Raw genomic sequence first — 21,455 nt, forward strand, 5'->3', positions numbered from 1 at the left:
ATCGGTTATTCGACTCTTAGCGACCTGTTTCAATCGGTTATTCGACTCTTAGCGACCTGTTTCAATCGGTTATTCGACTCTTAGCAACCTGTTTCAGTCGGTTATTCGACTCTTAGCAACCTGTTTCAATCGGTTATTCGACTCTTAGCAACCTGTTTCAATCGGTTATTCGACTCTTAGCAACCGGTTTCAACTGTTTATTCGACTCTTAGCAACCTGTTTCAGTCGGTTATTCGACTCTTAGCAACCTGTTTCAATCGGTTATTCGACTCTTAGCAACCTGTTTCAATCGGTTATTCGACTCTTAGCAACCTGTTTCAACCGTTTATTCGACTCTTAGCAACCGGTTTCAATCGGTAATTCGACTCTTAGCAACCTGTTTCAACCGTTTATTCGACTCTTAGCAACCGGTTTCAATCGGTAATTCAACTCTTAGCAACCTGTTTCAATCGGTTATTCGACTCTTAGCAACCGGTTTCAATCGGTTATTCGACTCTTAGCAACCGGTTTCAACTGTTTATTCGACTCTTAGCAACCTGTTTCAGTCGGTTATTCGACTCTTAGCAACCTGTTTCAATCGGTTATTCGACTCTTAGCAACCTGTTTCAATCGGTTATTCGACTCTTAGCAACCTGTTTCAACCGTTTATTCGACTCTTAGCAACCGGTTTCAATCGGTTATTCGACTCTTAGCAACCGGTTTCAATCGGTAATTCAACTCTTAGCAACCTGTTTCAATCGGTTATTCGACTCTTAGCAACCTGTTTCAATCGGTTATTCGACTCTTAGCAACCGGTTTCAACTGTTTATTCGACTCTTAGCAACCTGTTTCAATCGGTTATTCGACTCTTAGCAACCTGTTTCAATCGGTTATTCGACTCTTAGCAACCTGTTTCAACCGTTTATTCGACTCTTAGCAACCGGTTTCAATCGGTTATTCGACTCTTAGCAACCGGTTTCAATCGGTTATTCGACTCTTAGCAACCTGTTTCAATCGGTTATTCGACTCTTAGCAACCTGTTTCAACCGTTTATTCGACTCTTAGCAACCGGTTTCAATCGGTTATTCGACTCTTAGCAACCGGTTTCAATCGGTAATTCAACTCTTAGCAACCTGTTTCAATCGGTTATTCGACTCTTAGCAACCTGTTTCAATCGGTTATTCGACTCTTAGCAACCGGTTTCAACTGTTTATTCGACTCTTAGCAACCTGTTTCAATCGGTTATTCGACTCTTAGCAACCTGTTTCAACCGTTTATTCGACTCTTAGCAACCGGTTTCAATCGGTTATTCGACTCTTAGCAACCGGTTTCAATCGGTAATTCAACTCTTAGCAACCTGTTTCAATCGGTTATTCGACTCTTAGCAACCGGTTTCAACTGTTTATTCGACTCTTAGCGACCTGTTTCAACCGTTTATCCAGCTCTTAGCAAACTGTTTCGACCGTTTATTCGACTCTTAGCAACCTGTTTCAACCGTTTATTCGACTCTTAGCAACCTGTTTCAACCGTTTATCCAGCTCTTAGCAAACTGTTTCGACTGATCTTTCATGGCCATGCATACATTTTTTTCCAAGATAAATCAGATATTTTAGTTTTAAGATTGCTTTCTTACAGTGACTGTTCAAAGTACTTTAACCCAAATTCTTCACAGCATGTCACGTTTTTTAAATGGAAAACGAACGAAACAGAATCCTTGACATGGTACATTAATTATTAGAGTCTAACACATCATCTAAAAACAGTCTGAATGGGCCAGAATAGAGTTATTCACTCCCCTTAAACTGAAAAGACATGAAGAAGAAAGAAGGGAGAAAAGAAGCAGTCGTGTGCCTATGACAGAAATACGGACAAAGATAGCTTATGTGCACATGTGCCATAGAAATATGACTGAGGATGTGCAGAAGAAAAGAGACACAAATATTCTGGTAATTCAGGCAGAAAAGAAATTGGGGGGGAAGAAAAAAAAAACTGAAATAGAAGTAGAAAAATATGTTTGAGAAATAAGGAGAGGAGCATACTTGAAGCATTTTTTATGTGTATTCATAATTCATATACATATTGACAGGTTTCTAATACAGCATGGTTTTGATAGTGTAACTGTCTTCTTTCAGCTTTACTTTTTTTTTTTACAAGAATAACAATAAAAAATGATAAAGACAACACCATGTACGACTCACTTTTAAATTTTATGGCAATGCTTCTTTTGAATGGATTTTGCATCTCCCGATTAAATTGCTGCTGTGTCACTGAAGAATGAAACTATTCAAAAGTACTTGGTTAGGCTCACCCTCCGTTGGCCACTTCAGTTGGCCATTCGCAGCCGTCCACATGACACCCTCTCCAAAGTTCAGTTCCAAAAATGCTTCGTCACTGTCTGTGAGACTGACACCCGTCAGTTGAACGTTACTTCGTATGAAGAACATAGAAACTTGTGCACCCAGTACACAGTTCCACACCGATGAAAACTCTTCAGTGTACTGTCCTTCGTCTTTTTTTCCAGTCAGCATGGTTAAAGATGGCAGACAAGCATTAGTCCATAGTGTTATCTCCTCCTCTAACAAGTCTCTGTCCATCTCTTTGCACATTTATGAACATTTTTTTACTTGAAAAATAAGATTGTGTCCATCTGATTTTTCATGAATACTATCTGTACCGTAAAAACCCCAGTGATGAAAAATAAGAACACTTTTCAAAAGGACCAAAATGGAATCAAAGACCCAGATATCGGCATTTTTCAGTTTCTCACACACACTCATTTCGCACTCATACACGTGACTTTTGAAAGGCAACAGATGTCCGTTCTCCAAGGCAATAATGTCTTTGTGGCAAAACTCGACCCTGACATTCCAGACAACATCGCTCTGGCTCCTCCCTCTCCAGGAATGAAAAAAAAAAAAATTAAAATCCAATTAATGTGCTGACTGAATATAAAGTGAGATACATCCACTTCATTTTCATGAGTAAATACTGATGAGGATACAAAATAATAATGAGGACTAAAATAATAATTGTGATCATCCTAATATCATAAGATAAAATACTACTTGTGAGAGGATACACAATTCTCTCCTTTTCTTGTCTGGGTTTTGACACCCAACTTGCTCCCAATATGCCTCTTCAAAGCAAGCAAAAGAAAACCTGAAAAAAAAAGAAGGTAAATGATAATAAAGATGATGACAAACAAGAGTTTAACAGTTGAAGGATGACTCAAGAAAATCAAAGTAAGCCTAGAGAGGAAGTTTGTTTCTTTTGTTCTTTGTAGAAAAGTTCCTTTAGCTCCTCCGTCAGTGTTGACGTCTCATTTCATTCCACTCCGATCTTTGTAGTTGTTTTTTTTTGTTTTTTTAAAGTCTTTTTCTTGTAGCTCCATTCCTCTGTGTTGCATGTACGTGTTTTTTTCTTTTTCTGCTTTTAAGTAAAGAGCAACAATTCTCTTAAAAAAAAGGTTTGTTTTCTCCATTGTCTTAAATGTAAATAATGCAGATTCCTGTTGAGAAATTGTACATTCCCTTTTGTTGTTCTCCTCCACAGATGCCAGTCCTGTCATGTCCCATTTCTGTCTCCCACTGTCCAAACTAACCTGGGAAAGAAAACACATCAAATATGAGTCAGTTGATACAATGAATGAAAAGCGCAATTTCTTTTGTGGACACAAACCCCGTTGGACGTCGTTTCAGTTCGACAAAGTAGAGAGCCACAGATTCTATTGTTACATGGCTACGCGGGCTGGCCAAGAAAAGAGACAGTCCTTTATCGCTTATTTGACTGACTGACTGACACACAAATAATTCTGTTCAAATAATTCTTCAAATATCAAAAAGTTGAGGCATGCATCCAAATTATTTCTCCAGTGAATAATAATAAAAAAAAAATGATGGATTCCACGGGTAAAACTTAATTTCCCAACAAATCAAACAGCTGTCAATGAGTAAATCTGTCTGAATAATAACAAGGCATAATGACGCAAAGGCGATATGTTGCAATTACAAATGCTTAGCATACCATCAGCATTTTAAATCCTACATAGAGAGAGAAAATGAGAGAGATATGGTGCATGTGTGTCAAGTTCCCATGAGGACAGGTTGGGACTGAAAGTGAGGGGGAGGGAGTGACAGGCAGGAGTACAGCCACTTAGGGTGAGGTGAGGAGGAGTGTGAGCGCCGGATGATTTTCCTCCACAGGTGTCCAAGAGCCCAACGACAAAGAGTCCATTTACAACAGATCGATTAATGAGAAAATAGTCCTCCCTTCATATGATGGAAAAAAAAAACCCCAAAAAAACAAAACAGCGATACCGAGATGAACATTTATATGTTGAGATTGAAGTGGTTTGGTGGTGAAGTGGCGTTTTACACTAGAAGTGGCTACAGATCATCACATTATGCGCAACATCCAATTAGGGAAGTAGTGCTTTTCAGTCCATATGATTTCATATGAATGTCTAATGCTGACACACATTTACATTTTAACAAGTGAACTTTAAATTACATCTTATAAAAGTAAGAAAAAGAGACCGACTGATGCTGAATTTTTAGGGTCAATGAAGATACCATTATAAAGGAGTGAAAAAAAGTTAGATATTAATATATCAGCCGACATGATTTTTATATTCTTTATACACCATATATATGTGTATATAAAAAACATTTTGGGGAATGATTCCTCAAATGTGGTTGTCAAACAAATTTTTACACACGTGACAAGAATATGTATTATAATATATAATAATGTAATTTATATAATCATATTATATTTATGGTTTGTTGTCCAAAATTACATTGTGTACTAAAATAGTCAACTAGTAATTTGATCATTATAAATAAATACAAAAAACACACAAATATAACCATTTCTAATTTACCTCAAGAATCTTTTTCCACATTATGTTTTGTAAAAAAAAAGATTTCATATCGATCAACACGTACGTCGATCCGTGATAGCCAAATCAGCTGGGCTCGAGTGAGGAATAATTCATGTATATTCAAATGAGGGAATATCTGAAAAGATAGAAATAATTTGAATATGTGGGAATACTGAACAACATCTTGTACAAATGAAGCATTATAAATAACAAATTATCATTCAAATCTGTGTTAATTTATTCAACGGAAACTAATATCTATTGACAACCTATTTTTTACGGTGTAAACAAAACAAAAGTAAACAAAAAGTAAAATGTTGAAAACTATGACAAAATATCTCAGTTTTTGTAAAGGACTGAATGATAATGTTAAGAGGGATGAATGGTCAAATGAACTGAATGGAAAGTGACCTGCAGCATCTGTGGAATCTCTGCACACCGCCGCTTTCTATTAGTAAAAACGTCCACTGCCACCTGTTGCACCACCGTTAAAAGGAACCTTACGCTCAGTAATATAATTGATGTCCTCTGACCTTACTAGTTTTTGGAAGAAACAGAATCACAAGCTAAACTCGACGAGAATTAGACAAAGTAGCAACAGAACAGCTGAGACGAACTCAAACGCTCATTTGACGCAGATGATGTGGATGTAACGTTAACGTTATTTTGAGAAGGAAATCTGTCATGTTGCAGTCAGAAGGAGTGATAACATTAACTGGCTTTACTGTTGTATCCTTGTGGAGCTGAGGGACATGGACACAAAGCCTTGTCCACCAACCTCACAGCAGACAGGAATTGAAGGTGCGTCGATCGATCGGCCAACCGATCGTTGTTGGCCAATACTCGTTCTAAATAGTTTGATCGGTAGTCTCTGTAAAGGCTGATCGGAAAGAACCTAACTACTCGCAGCTAAAATGGCTTCACTGGTCTGGACGTTCTACTAGGTGTCTGAAAAAGTTAACAAAAAGCTACAGAGACAGATTTCCCCAACGCACTCCAGTCTCAGATACGTGGGCCGCTTTCTGACGTTCTGGACTTGAGCTGCAAAATGACGAGGCGGGTTAAGGAGCAAGCGGCTCCGAGCCGCGGGGAAAGTACCACCGAGTCTTTGCATGCTATGTAGGGCCACGAGGCGGACGGACGCTTGTGTTTTTGCAGGACGATAAAAACAAAACAAAAAAAAACAACACTTCCTCTCTCGCAAGCAACACAAACCTACCTCTACACACCCTGCACAAGTGTAGAGAGTAAGGGACTGCAGTCCAGAAGAGGAACAAGCTGTCTGCCAGGAATGCAGAGATTCTAATATTTATGAAGACATTTTGCCATTGATGCTTAAGAATTAAGCTAGAGAGTTTTATAAATAATATTGATCTCAGTCTTGTCTTTTTCTCTCTCAATAACCTGCTCACAAAAATGAAGCATAGGCTGCCATGATTTCAGTTGTGTCTCTAAAAGCGAGAGAGTGGAATATGTTGTACATGTTGCCAGGCTTTAAATGAATAGTTGTTAAATTCATCATACTTTCTCATCTCTTCATTTCAATATCAGCTGATGCCGCTTCCAGCAATCCACGATCGGCCACAAAAATCCAGATCCGAGCACCGTTAACAGGCATAACACCCAAAATCATGGCAACCGCACACAGCGATGTAGCCTCAAAGTGTTTTGAAGATTAAATCATTACAATCGCAAAACCGAGATAGAAATGTCACTGACAAAAACGACACCAAAACTGACATATTTTTGTCAGAAGACTCAAATTAAAACGATATCAGGGGACAAAATGAACACAAACTTACAGCTCCCAGACTCCTGTGTCTCTTCTTCCTCTGCGTTTCTCTCAGCCTCTCTCTGACTGCTCCAGGTACACTGACTTGGCTGGCCGGATGCTCTGGGTAAACTGAATGAAGAGGAGACGAGACAAGATGAGACAGGGAAAGAAAACAAAGAGACTGAATGAAGTAAAGGAGCTCGGTGAGCGATTTGGAGGTAAGCAACTACGGTTTTAAAAAAAAAAGAAGAAAAAAAGATGAGATTTTTCAATGAATCACACAAATGACAACCAACCTCTCCTTCTTTACCTTGTGCTTCGGACACCGAAGTGAGAAGTTATCTTCGTTCAGAGAGCAGTCTGGGAAAGGGAGAACAAATATCAGTGCTGACTGGATACTGCCAGAAAACTGTCAAAAATAAAATACGATATTTGTGTCGCTTTCACTCACCTGCTTCAATAGCGCACAGGTAGTGGTAGCGAAGTGTACAGCCTTTACTGTAGCAGCCCAAGGTTGAGCCAACCATCTCACAGTATGAGCAGCACTGAGAAGAGAAGACATCAGTACATTTTAACACTGCGAGAGTAACGAACACCTGGGGGCCGACACAACACACGAACCACTGACATCTGTTATCGAGAAGTAAAATTCAACAGCAGCCTTTTACAGTTACAGTCAGCGCTACACACAGCACAAACCAAAATCCATAAACCTGAACTACCCAAGAACAAAACAGGTCAAACAGACAAGAGGGGACACTCACTGTTTCTCTGGCGCCATCTAGTGCCTCTTGCAGGCCATACAGTCTCCCATTGACGAGGTACACTCCACTGGTCCACACTATGCATCCTTCGTGGACCCACAGCTCCTCCGGGTCCATGGGCATCTGAGGCAGCTGCGCGAGTTGTGCCAAGGGTCCGAGGGAGTCCAAGGCCGGCGGCGGGGGCTGGAAGGGCAGGGACGCCTTACTGTTGGATGGTACCATCCGGGGGGAATCCTCACTCGACTTGTGCCTCCTTTTAAAGCGGGGATGTGAGGTCAGCTTTCTGTGTTGGGGTCGCTGCTGAGCTTCGTCCGGCGGCTGCTGCAGCGGTTTCGGCGCCTGCGGCTGGTCGGCTTCGAGGTCCGGCTCTCTCTTGAGCTCAGGGATGGGCCGGATGTCTAGATTCATGTCCCAGGTTAGAGATGCTTTAATGGGGGTGAAGGCAGAAGTAGAGGCGCTGCTACAGTGCTTGCCAGCCATATGCATCATCATTTCCTCTCTCCCAGCTGGAGAGCCAGCTCTGACTGTAGTGGTAAGAGACGCTGGGTTTGAAACTAGGTTGATGGCAAAGTCGCTCTCGGTTGAGAGGTTGGTAAACTGAGCATCTTGTGTTTGTGTATCTTGGATCGCACTCAAAGCATTTGAGCTCGCGTCTGAATTTGGTCCTGTTTTGTTTGCGCCTGTGCTTGCCTGACACTGTCTGACCTGGGGCTGATTCTTGGGCAGCTTTGCAGCATATTCAGCTGGATAGTAAGGCCCGTAGAGATCTCCTAGGTGTTTGTAATTTGCCCACTTCTGACACAGGCAGCACAGCAGGCGGCCAGAGTGATTGGTCTCTGTAATCACGGGGCCTGAAACAACATAGCCAGATGAAGGAAGTGCTTTTCCTGACTGAAGTGTGGCTTCCACTTCGTCGGTCTCCCTTTTCTCCGATTCTCTGTCTCTCCTCGACAACTGGGAGGAAAGAGTTGAGGTCAGGAGAGACTCGATTCCACACCCGCCTGCCTTTCCTGTGACGACGCCACGCTCTCCTTTCATCTTGTCCTCCTCAGCGTTTACAATGGTGCACACTGCCCCGATCTCCGGTATTTTTTTCTCCACGTGTATGTGGGGAACAAACGGGCCCTTTCTGTTCGGATCCGCGAAAACTCTATTCGTGCCGAGACTCCCTCCCGCCCCTAAAGATGCATCCGGGTCGTCTTTGGCCGTTGACGGTGTTGTCGTCGCCGCCGCCGCCACCGCTGCCGCCGCCGCCGCCGCCCCTCTCCTTCTCCTCCTCTGTCGTCCTCTTGCCTCCAGGGGCTCATCTTCATCTTTCACACCTCTGCGTCTCCGTCGCACAGGTTTGACCTCAATCTCTGGCTGCGTGTCCTCACTCTCGACGTCCACTTTAACTACCTGGGTTAAAATGGGCGGGTCCAGCGGGGGAGTGTCTTCATTTTCCATCAGAGGGGGAGCAGCGGGATCTGATGTGCTGCTGGTAGTCTGCACTGTCGTTGGGGTTGTGGCAGCAGCTGTAGTGGGGACGGGTGGGGCAGGAGAAGCACTCGGGGTTGTGCTCTGTGTCTGGACTTGAGACTGGCCCTGGGCCGGTGTTTGGACTTGGTTCTGAGCCCGTTTTTGTTTATTCACACTGCCCACGGGCCTGCCCTTTTTCTTGCCAGACGGGAAATAGCCTTTAGGCACAAGACTATCCAGTGACTTTGAATCTTGTGGCGACAGACTGGACCTACTAGAGGACATCTGATGTCTGTTCAGCATGTGTCCTTGACCCTGGCTATGGTGGGGCGGGGTGGTTCCATAGTAGTCACTGCCCGGATAATCATCAAATCCCATGCCAGCTTCTTGAAGTTTCTGTCGAAGGAGGTTCGCAGCAGACTGTTCACCCCTTCTTGTCTCAAGCTGCTGGTAGGTATTTGTGAAGTGTTGAATGTCTGACAGGGCTGATGAGGATGGAGGTGGGGAATCCTGGACCGGGCGAGGAAGAGGCGGAGGAGGGGGCAAAGGTCCGAGCAGAGCAAAATCTTCCTTGTCACCGGATGCTGATGCCACCGCAGTCCCTAAACCAAAGTCAAAGTCTTGTTGTTTGAGGACTTGAGACGTCTGATGGGGATCACATGGGTAGGCAGACGGAGGTAAAGGCCCAGTATCATCGACTCCTCTGAAGGGAATCATGTCGTTTAATGAGTGACTTTCATCCATGTAACTATCATCCCCCCCTGCAGCCCTGGCGAAATGTACTAAGTCTTGGTCCTGTGAATCATTAAATGTTGGTATTTCTGGGTGAGAGAAGCCTGGGTAATGATTTGACTCATCATCCGCATGGCCTGCTGGCTTTTTAATATTTGGCGTGATTTTCTGCACTATTGCCTCTAGTTTCAAGCCTCGTCCTTTTCTGGGAGGCAAACCCTTGGCATTACCGCTCAATGGAGACAGAGGTTGCGAATAAGTGCTCTCCCCCAGCAACGGGGAAGAGAGCCTGGGACATGGGATATCTGAACTAGATGAGTCATCTTCATTGTGATGGCTGGACTCAGATTGAGCGCCAGGGGAGTGATGTGAATTTGTCGCAGCCCTCTGCTGAGACCCATCCTGGAGTTGCCTTTTGGCGGGAATAGGAGAGATAAAAGAGCGAACTCTTCTTCTTAATATTAGTGGATTTGTGTCTCCAGAACCTCCGGCTTTCGTCTGACGCTGCACCTGTGGCTGAGTGGAGTTCATGTCGGGAGGAGGCTTAGTGGAACTAGATGGAGGAGGAGGAGGGCAGGGAGGTTTGACGTCCTCTGTGGCTGCTCTGGAGACCTCAAGTTCAGCAGCATTTCGGCCATGGGACATTTGCGGAGGAACAGGGCCGTGTGAGACTATAGGGCTGGGAGGAGGAAGAGGAGGAGGCGGAGGAGGTGGTTGTGTTCTGTAGAAGGATTCTCCCTCTATCATTCGAGAGCCTTCTCTTCCAGCGTGCGATGACTCCCACATTTTCATATCAAAGTAAGCGCTTTGATGATGGAGTGAAGTTTTGGTTGCGTGTTGTTCACTGGTCAAGTCAGTTTGGGAGAGCATCCTCTGTCTCTGCTCTGATTGGCTGACCTTGTGTCTTCCGGGAGAGGAACCGTGCTGCATCATCATCTCCTTCGACGGCCTGTTCATTGCTTTTACCCAGTCACTCATATCATGGGGGTGATGCGGGGGGCCACGCGGGTGAGGATACATTTGAAGCTTATTTGTGGTTTGAGCTTGAGGGGATAAATTGTGGTACGGATGGTGAGAGGGAAAATGGGGGTTACTGCGTGACATCATGCTGCCTTCTCTTGCATCTCCGTATTGAAATCCAGGAAACGTGCTGCCGCTACCAGCTGACAGATCAACACCGTGAAGATACGACTGATGCCTTGATGGCGACGATAAAGGATTAGTGCTCAGAGGATGAGAAGGCAGAGAGGTAATATCAACATTACTTCGCCTATAGGGGTCAGTGTTCATTACAACTGATGAATGAACAGACTTGGAATGATAGTCCATGTCCGTCTCATGAGCCCCTCCGCTGCCATGATGCTCAGTCTGTAGGTTTGCAGCGTCTGCCCCGGCCTCTTTTGATACCATTTCCATTTTCACCACTTGTTTCTCTCCAGTACCTTTTTTACTTAAATCATTGCCTGCTGCTGGAGAGGAAAATGGCTGTTGAATCACAGAGGCTCCACTCTGACTTTTCTCCCTCTCCCTGTCCCTGTCCCTGTCACTGTCCCTGTCCCTCTCTGGTGTGCTGCGTCGGTTTGGCGACACATCACAGATGACAGAGCGCCGCTCTGATGGGGCTAATATGGAGCCTGATGATTTCTGTGACTCAGTTTGACCAATGCTGCCCGATAGCGGCTCTGGCTCTTGCAAAAGGAGCTCCTGCACAGCGGAGGGTGGAGTGGACACATTAGATAACACTTTTCTCTGTGGCAGGGAATAGTCGGCTAAGTTGATGTGTTTTGGTGGGGGTTGGTGAGACTCTGTAGCCTGTGCTAAATGGATCTGGGACACACCCACTTCAGTTTTTTCAGAATTTTGCAGATTCTTCGCATTGGACACCTCTGACTTCACAGAGGACAGAGGATCTGTGGTAAAATCAGGCTCACTTCCATGCCTCTGGTTTGGGGGCTTTCCAGAGCTACCCATTTGGCCAGAATGAGCCAAACCCTCAGCTAATCCACTTTGCATCCTCAAACCTTCAGCCATGCCATACGGGTGTCTGCTTTGAAACTGCTGTTGAACTTGGAGATGTGAAGGAAACGCCTGTTCCGGTCTTCCATAACGTCGATCTAAATTGTAACCCTGAAGAACCTCTTGCAAAAGGCTCGGGAACTGCTGCATTTGTGAATTTTCCTCATGACCTTTAGTTCCTGCTGCTTGGCCTCTCTTCACCAAAGCCTCTGCTACAGAAACAGCATCTTTTGGATGCACAGGGCCATAACCAGTTTGAGACTGTTGGTATCCTAAGTATCTGGGATTTGATTCCATTACACCCATCGGGCCAGCCCTCCCTTTGTTTTTCATGGACAAATCTGAGCCATATGTTGATTCTGGGAAGCCGTATTTATGCGGACCAGACTGGGGAGGATTTTGAGGCCGACCAAAGTTTGATTTCTGGTGATGGGAGGAATACAGAGTCAGATCTACGCCTTCCTCCCCATTATGACTGCTTGGCTCTCTCAGGTAAGAGTGTGACTGTTTCTCTTCTATGCAGTTGTCTTCGGGATGCTTACTTTTCTCAGTGTGACTTCCCTCCGACCTCGCTGAAACAATCACGCCAACACTACTGGCGTTCTGCTGCTCCTCTGACGTGTGCTTTGCCTCCCTGTCATTATTGTGTAATCTGGATGCAGAGTGCAACCTATTTTCTTTGTCCTGACCATTTTGCTTATCGATGTCTCCATCTCGTTGCGATTGGCTACCACCTTTCCCCGTTTTCTCAGCTGCGCCTTCACTTTCATTTTTGATGACTTCATTCTTAATTTCGGTTGTCTTCCTATTGCCACCTCTGTGGTCATTGTATGCTAAACCAGGCTCTGGGACACAGTTTGGCTGGGGAGGAGGAAGACCGGTGGAGGTGGATGAAGGGGGTGAAGAAATTGGAGGTGCTGAATGTGAAGTCTCGGATGACTGACATCCAAAGGGTGGAGATGATGACGACGAGGGAACGTGAGCTTCATTCACTTTTGTTTCAGAGAGTACTGGTTCTTTTGATGGTGAATCAGAGGTGACTGATTTAACATTTAATGCTTGTCCAGTCTGTGATTGGGTTTGGCTGTGAGACGGCAGGTGATAGCCAGTTGGTTCAGATCCACTGCTTGCACCGCTCATCTGCCTCAATCTCCCGTGCTCCCCCTCCGAAAACTGCTCCTCTCGCTCCACCTTGGTCCCCAAAGAGCCTCCAACTGACATCAACGAGGAGTCTTCATCAGCGCCAGCATCTAAGCTGGCACCGTCACCAATCCCCACAGCACTTCCGTCTTTGACTGTGCTCGTGCTTGAGGCTGCACTTGCATTTCGACTCCTTGGTTGTGATGGGGGCACACAGTGAGTTGTCTGCTGCATCTGCCCACCATCTTTCTTCTTCTGTGAAAGCACTGTGTCAGTGAGCAGCATGTGCTGAATTGTGTTTGGTAAATTGGCTACTTGTGAGCTCAAGGCATTAAGACTATTCAAGCCGGCATCCTGCATTTTGTCAAGCAGAGAAGATGAATAAACAGAGGAGCCTTCCTCTCGGGATCCTATTCCTGCACCTAGACCCATTTTACTGCGGCCCGTTGGAAGAAGGCTGCTCCCTCCAACTGCACTCATGCTGTGAGCTTTATGACTGCCACTGCTACCACAACTACTGATGCTGCTATTTGAGTTGGGTGTGGGACTTAACTGAGGCATGGTCTGCAGTAATCTACCATGACCATGGCTGCTACGGGGGTTTGATGAAGGAGGATGTGAAGGACCATGACCTGAGGGGTTTCCATGTGCCTCTGAGACACCCATCAAAGGGGAAGGAGAGGAGCTACAGCTGGGGGAATGCACCGCAGAGGCAGCTGGAGAGGGATTGGATATTGGGCTAAAGTTTTGGTTAATTTGAGTTTGCTGCGCATTAGGATGCATTGGGGATTTGGCTATTTCTTGAGATGCTGGTTGAGGTATACTGGGATTGGAGGCTTGATGAAGTTTAGCATATACAGAGCCTGGAGACGGGCCCTGGTGCTGCATCTTGAGAGAGTTGTCATAACCCACCCCTAAATTGTGCTGTGAGTTGCGGTGCTGTAGTGTGGCTTGCTTGTGAAGAGAAAGTGTCTGTGGGGAATATCCAGGATAATTTGAGGCATGGTAACTCTGCGGAACACTCTCCATTGGCCCCACATTGTTAGCAGCAACTGAACTGGAGACTGACTTTGAACCGGAGTTGACACTGGGAGAGCTGTTGACTTTAGGATCAAACCCAGCACTAGCAGCCCCGTCAAGATATCTCTGCGGAGGGGGGCTATACATTCCTGATGACCCAGATGATGCGCCACCCTGGGGAGAGTAGTGTGGGTACTGAGGGGTCACTCTGTGCGCAGAGTGTGGATAGCTCCTATGCTGCTGTGCAAGGTGGACAGCTGGGAACGCCTGCCCATGCTGGCGGTGCTGCATCTGAGAACCTGCCACTGACTGCATTGCAGGGTTCTGACTCATATTGTACTGATGAGAAGGAGAGAACGCTCCAGCACCTCCACCTGAACCAGCACTGGAGCCATAGTCTACTGGATATGGTGACATCAGGCCAGATGACGGCGCAGCGCTAGATCCAGGATGCCGGTACTGGTGAGGTATATGTCCATCGATGTTAGGATATCCAAAGCCTCCCCCATAACCCATTCCTCCCCTTCTGTGCCTGTCCTTGCCACCCATTGAAAAATAATAATCCATGGCATCCTTCCTGTAAGGGTTGTTGCTGTTGCCACTGTGAATGTTACCCTGTGTTGGCGGTGGCTCCACAACTCCTCTGTTTCGAGCACTGTAAGCGAGCATGTGGCTGGCTTGACTTGGGTGGTGATGGCCTCTGTGCAGGCTCTGCTGTTGCATCCCTGCGTACTCATCTGTCATCCTTGGGGAGATCTGGGGCTCTGCTGGCTGAGGGGGATACGGAGGTCCGCCTCCACCCCTCCCACTGAACCCCGGGGGGAGAGAAGGGGGAGCTGGACTGTTAGAAAAATTCTGCATTGTTTTTCCAAGTTTGGTTTAAAAACGGAAATATCTGTCAGTGTCTATATCAGGGAATGATTCTGATCAGAAACTGGAAGGCTTTTGGCAGTAACCATAAATGACAAATAGAGAGTCTATGGCCTGGCAGTAAAACAAGGAAATGCTTTTGAAATCCACAAAAAAGCTGAAGCAAAGGAAAAAAATAAAAATATATATATATACATATATATATATATGTACATATATATATATATATATATATATCACAGATGTTACAATCACTTTTTGTAGTGTACGTAGTGAAAAGGGAGGTTGAACCAGCGATGATTTTAACAATAAATGAAATGGCCAAATAGTAAAAGTCAATGTGATTGTGGGTTGTTTCCACTTAAAAAAAGTTTCACTTTAGAGCTGGGTCCTAAAAAACAGATAAAAAAAGAAAGATATGTAGTGAAGCAGATTTCTACTTCGGAAAAATACAAGATTAAAAATGAGCTATCATTCCCACGAAGCTGAAGCAGTTTGGCACAGAGCTGGACGACTGCCACATCACCATGCGAGATATTCAACTTTAAATGTCTTAACATATATACACTGCACTATAATAACAGCTCAAGCAGGCAGAGCTATTTCAGGATTAAACTGAGTTGGGATCCAAAGCATCTTGGGGGGAAAAAAAAAAAAAAAAATCTCAATAAAACCATTGAGACTGAGCTGCGTCACAGCAATCCTTCAGTTCGTCAACATGTGTAAGTTTGCCGGGACCTGACTCACACCTGTGTGAGACAAAATCTCCAGGAACAGAATCAAGAGGTCTGAATACAGACCCTCACCAAACACTCCCAGAGGCGAACACTCCATGGATACTGTCGTCGGCTCTTGGATGCAGAGTCTAACACTTTTTCAGATGTTTTTTTTTCCTTGGTCAATCCCTTTCCGGTACCGTTTTCTTTTTTAGTTTTTTTGCTGCTACATGCATTCATTTGGACTGTAGAAGTATTTGGTCCCTATTTGGTAACTGTTCTTTCCTCGACTGTGTTCCAAGTTTTTCTTGGTGCCTTCTTGCGTCTTCAGCATTTAGCCGTCTTACCTTTGTTTTTCTCTGTCAACCATCATTTGATTCTACCTACTTCCAAGGCAACAATTTTCCAAAAGGAGGGTAATCCATTTATTCCACTTCAAGTTCAGTCAATTCAAGCTCCTGTTTTCTGTTTCTCTTCAGTATTTCCATGCAGATAAGTTCACTTTCCATGAGGTGCTGACCAGGAGCCTTCACAACTCTGAAAACACAAAAGATAAATCAAGGGTTAGTGTGCAAAAAAAGAAGAAAAGAAACATACCTTGTGTTAAACTCTCTATTAATTAATTCTTCAGAGAAATGCACTGTGGTCACATGATGAGAGTAAATGCATTTTGGGAAAGTGATATTATATTATCGATTCATTTGGCTGTAATCATCCAGAGGTAATTATGATATAACAATCAATGCAAATACAGAAAAATAATGACATTTATATTGAGTTTGTCTAGGCCTCCTTTAAGTTTGGATTACTTTTGTTCTAAATTGCTGATGTTGTATTCCCTGCAAAATTAATAAAACCCACTACATTACAGGTTCCATCAGCATTTCCCCTAAAGCGATTCATTTTTGTTGTCAACTACAAAACAATTACACAATCATACATATGTCAAAGAAGCAAACGATAATGTAAACACTACTTCATGTTGCACATGCTATCCATTTAACGTCTTGCTTCACGACTGAAAAAGCTTCCTGGCCTCATATAAATGCTCCAATATTAATATGCTGTGCGTGTGCAGCCTTTACTTTGCTAAAGCTGTCTCTTCTGACTGATAACAAACAGGTTTGGCGGAGAGAAAAGTGGATAAGCAGCAGCATGCAATTAAGGCAACAAAGTAAACATAGACAAGGTCACAAACACTTCCTCACATGTAAACAAACAACCGAGTGGCGTCAAGACAGAAGCAGTCCATCTTCCACCTTTTACAAAGAGACTTAAAGACCATTAAGTTTACTGTATTTAACTTGTTTTAATGGGATATAATTATTATAGGTGATAATTACAGGGATGACGCCACATTTATGAGTTCGGTGGTGCCTTTAATTGCCATGCGTGACACAAGCCTCTATTGTCTGTCAGAAATACATTGTAAAACGGTTAATGGCCTTAAAACAGCTGTGTGGGCTTCTCTTCTAGTGGAGACTTCAACCGAGCCCACATAATAATAACAACAAGTCATCACCGTAGAGAAAGTAAGCCGAATATTGAGGCTGAAACAGGACGAGGAGGGCCAAACCAAAACAACCTGATCACACCTGGTCGATCAAACATAACCGCATCACCTGACGGAGGGTGGGTGGTGGTGGTGGTGGTGGGGTTTGTGTTCACGTGTCACATTTAAGGGGGTCAAAAAGCTGGTGTAACGCGGGCGATGCGGTACTCAGCTGGTGAAGTTAGGAGGCCACAACTGATCTCCGTCCGTCTGTTATTACTACCTCCTCCTCCACCTCCACCACCACCATCATATCTAGATTACTAATTAATCACAGCAGCTCGTTGTGAGCGAGCAGGCGGCTGCATTCACAACACAGACCGGTGCAGCAGCAGCAGCCATAAAAAATAATAAATAAATAAATAAATAAAACAAAAACCGGGGGCTCAGCGCAGCCTGTCAGCAACTCAATCAATCGCACAGCTGCCTAATTGATCAACGCAAAAACAAAAACCGCTGGTGTGTTTCTGCAGATGACTAATCTCACGCCGGCTCGTTTTACGTGTTATTTTGTCGTCTCGGATTTTAATCAACAACAACAACAACTGGCCGCAGCCTTTAGCAGCAAACATTAGCGAGGAGGTATACGCATCACAATTAGCTTTGTGTGTGTGTGTGTGTGTAGCGCTGCCCTCTTTTAGCATTCCTGCAAAGATTTAGCTTGCGGACACACACACACACACACACACACAAAACAAACAAAAACAACAACAACCTTTAAAATGCTGTGAATGAAAAACAAAAAAACAAAACACGCCAGCTAGCCGCGTTACGTCGGGAGCTAGCGCTGAAAGCTAGAAACAGCGGTTAGCATCTTTAGCAACACGAGCTAATTTTTTTTTTTTTTTTTTTTCAATTTACATTTTTACGAACATTTTTTTCGGGATCAAACACGAAAAAGCGACGAAAAGTCGCAGCGGGATTAAAACAAACAAAACGCTCTCGGAGCAGTTTACACACACACACACACACACACACACACACGCAAAAAAAGAGATGTGATTAGGTGCAGATGTTTTTCACCCCCTCCACCACCACCACCACCTCCTCCGTCACCCCCACCTTCAGAAATACACAGGGTCTGCGAGGAAACGGATTAGCTAGCATCAATAACTGCATCAGAAAAATCAACCGTCACGCAGCCTGACATTTTCTCTTTTTGTTTTGTTTTTTTTACCTTGAATAAAAACCCGGAGCTAACCGAGGTGGAGGGAGGTGGAGGGAGGTGGTGGTGGTGGCGGTGGCGGTGGGGGAGAAGAAGAAGAGAGAGTCGGTCCGAGACGAGTGCTAAAAGCTGAAGCTACTTCTAAATGCATACCTGAAAACCAGAGCAACACAAGGAGGAAGGAAGGAGGAAGGAAGGAAGGAGGAGGAGGAAGAAAGGAAGGAAGGAGGAAGGAGGCCCCCTCGGAGAGTGGAGAGGCTTTTAGTTGTGTGACAATCCCGCTGCTGTGGCAGGAAACCCCGGTCTGGAGTCTGGAGTCGGCCCGCTCCGCCGCTTCTCCCCCTTCAAGCCTTTTGAGTCCAGACAACCCCGACCAGCGGCGGCGAAGTCGGGTGGGGGGGGGGAGGAGGAGGAGGAGGAGGTGGTGGTGGTGGTGGAGGAAGGAGGAGGAGGAGGAGGAGAGGGGGGGGGGGCCCCCGTCACGACACTCAGATATTATCCCGGGCCTTTTCTTCCGATTCCCCCCTTTTTTCTTTTTTTTTTTTCTTCTTTCTTTTTTTTCTTCTTTTGTCCTCACCTCCAAAAAATGATGAGAGCGGAGCACAATCGGGGAGCCTGTGGGTCCCGTAACCAGCGAGGTCCATACACCCCCGCCCCCTCCCCTCTCGTTTCCTTCGCCTCTCTCTTCCTCTCTCTTCCTCCCTCTTCCTCCCTCTTCCTCTCTCTCTCTCTCTCTCTCACGCCGCTGAGGTGATCCCACCTATCTCCCACTAAAATTTAAACACATCGCCTTCAACACGAGCCTCCATCAACACGCAAAAAAACGTCTCCGGCGTCAGTTTCCGTCACTAAATTGCGTTTGCATGCCTTCATCAGCAGCTCGACCTATTCGTTTTCCTGTTGGACTACTGGGTTTTTTTTTTTTTTTTTTTTTTCTTGCAACAGAAAGACCGCCTTGAAAATGCATACACACTCATATTCCTACACCCCCCCCCCCTCTCTCCCTCATCTCTCTCCATCACATCCCTCCACCTCCACCCTCCCTCCCCTCACACCCCTCTCTGGAGCTTTTTTTTTTTTTTTTTTTTTTTTTTTTTTGCTATTTCATTGATTTGAACCTATTTCTACCATCAAAATATCAGATTATACTCATATTGCATGTCTGGCTGAGCATGTTGCCTACTGCTCCTTTGTTCTTATTGCATCTCAAGTGAAAGTGAATTAGCCTAATGAAGGCGCCGGGGTACAAAGGCAATATGGAGAGGAGACCGGGTTTGGATGGAACGGGAGGTTGTGTCTGTAATGAACAAGGCAACAGATATATAAAAAAAAAAAAGAAAGACAATGTGTGAGAAAATAGGTGCGCCTGCATTGAAGGAAGATTTCAGTGCAATGGATGAAGCTTGTTAAATTCACAGTGGGCTCTTAATGCTGAAACACCTAATGCACGCAAAGTGCAGCTATATATATATTTTTTTTGCAGAACGACACACCACTTAAATCATCATCATCATCATAATATGTGGCCGTTGGTTAATGTTTGACACGACACTCAGAACATCACCACGGCCACCACAACAATGGAGGTGCTACAAACAGAATCCTTTACCCATTAAATGTATTGTGTTGTCTCTGCCTCAGCTTATCTGCTCTCACACAGGGCCAGTGAGTGCAGCACAGACCCACTCACACTCTCTACCATCATAATGATGTGCCCTATGCCCCCATCCACGGTGCTGCACTTTTAATATACTGCAGTGTGTCATACATGCAAACACACACACACACACACACGCGCATACACACACTGACGCTTTCTCCAACACACACAAAAGCAGTTACCAACGCATACATACCCAGAAACGACAAAAGACAGACACTCACAATCGCAAACCTTCAGTCTGAGATTCACAAACACACACAGTTTGCACACATCTGCATGCGGCCACTCACTTAACCTGTCAATCACAAGAGTAAAATCTCTGTTTCTAACCAACAGTTCAATACATTTCATTCCCTTGCAGATACACGTCTATTTCTATCATAGTTGCCATAGCAACTGCATCACAGAGCCTTAACTGTGGATAATTTTTAGGCTACGTATCTACATTTGTTTTGGTTTTTTTCATATACGATTTCACGCAAACGCTCGGTTAAAAAAAAAAAAAAAAAAAAAAAAGAAGAAGAATGTTGGGCCATTAATCACTTGCAAGCAGTTGTGATAGTTGTGTTGCCACTAAGTCGAAGTGAACGAGCTGAGGGGCGAGATAAAGGGCACTGATACTCTGGGCCAGCAAGTCAGCCAGCCAGGCCTATCCAATCAACAGGAACGCCTGCTGGGATACACACATGCTCTCGTTCCATTGCCGACAAGGTCACAAAATCTTCCACAAAGGAGGCTCAAAACACACAATTGTAAAGAACGCAACCTTCTCAACACACCTAATGACACATCTTTCATGCACATTACATAGAAAAACTATGTACACATACAAACGGCATTGACAGGGGAGAATATATTAATACAAATCATTTAAATCATTTGTATATTTATTTGTATAATATTTAAATCAATCATTTATTCCTCAAACAGCATTCCTTGGAAGATTCATTAAAGCTGTATAGTGCCCAGGTCGGTTTTGCTCTCCTCTCTATTGTTAATATTTTCAATTTACAATAATGATGAAAAAAGAAGTGCTTCAATTTCATTTACTGTATTTTTATTACAAGAAATATTACAAGACTGCAAGTTAATGATGGATACTGTCATGACTTGTGTCCTCTCAAGAACAGTATTTACGTGCAGGAATGGCTGAAACATTACTGGAATGAATATGAGAACTAAACAGTGATTTAATTACTTTAACACAAGCCATATAGATAAACTTGTGAAGATACGAGAGCTGTTGCATGAGATAGCACAGCCTGCATTTCCATTTTGACACCCTGTAGGTTCAAAGACATCTGAGCCTGTATCTTCACTCAGTAGTTGTGAATATGTGAGCTCTCACACCAAAATGAACCGTTTACATCAATGCAAACATTTATATTTAGTTTATTTATCCTTTTTTTTTTTTTTATACAGAACGTCCAGCGGTCTGAGATGTTGCCAAGATGGATGTCAGTCAAGCAAGAGAATGGGCCGTTAAAACAAAGCTGGAGCTCAGCGGGAACAGCCGCAGCGCCTGGACAGAGGAACAGTGGATAAGTGGCAGCACTGTGTGCTCACTAATCACCCTGAATACAACTCAGTCTCAAGAGCTGGATGTCATTTTTATGTTAAAAATCTGAGGCCACTTAGAAAGTTCTTTCTGCAACAGGCGATGCTTTGATAACATTTGTAAGAACCACTTGTTCCAACAGCAGAACAAGTGTTACTGAAGGAAC

General features: G+C 44.3%; 1 protein-coding gene across 3 annotated transcripts; it reads right to left on the bottom strand.

The window, feature by feature from the left end:
- Positions 1–2,015: 2,015 nt before the first annotated feature.
- Positions 2,016–19,010, bottom strand: tcf20 (transcription factor 20). 3 transcript variants are annotated; one of them, XM_069701272.1, is made up of 6 exons: positions 18,222–19,010; positions 7,400–15,888; positions 7,087–7,180; positions 6,932–6,995; positions 6,664–6,764; positions 2,016–3,580 (listed from the first exon to the last, which is right to left on the bottom strand). In XM_069701272.1, exons 2-6 carry the CDS (start codon positions 14,624–14,626, stop codon positions 3,576–3,578), a joined length of 7,491 nt encoding a protein of 2,496 aa, XP_069557373.1. In that variant the 5' UTR covers positions 14,627–15,888; positions 18,222–19,010; the 3' UTR covers positions 2,016–3,575. The 3 variants fall into 3 exon arrangements, with proteins under 3 accessions (XP_069557373.1, XP_069557374.1, XP_069557372.1); XM_069701273.1 differs by having other exon boundaries at positions 6,946–6,995; positions 18,081–19,010; XM_069701271.1 differs by having other exon boundaries at positions 18,081–19,010.
- Positions 19,011–21,455: the final 2,445 nt, after the last annotated feature.

The sequence above is a fragment of the Brachyistius frenatus genome, unplaced genomic scaffold (genome assembly GCF_029030835.1).
Source record: "Brachyistius frenatus isolate BFR_SWC_R1_liver_20210118 unplaced genomic scaffold, ASM2903083v1 Contig_36, whole genome shotgun sequence".
NCBI lineage: Eukaryota > Metazoa > Chordata > Actinopteri > Embiotocidae > Brachyistius > Brachyistius frenatus.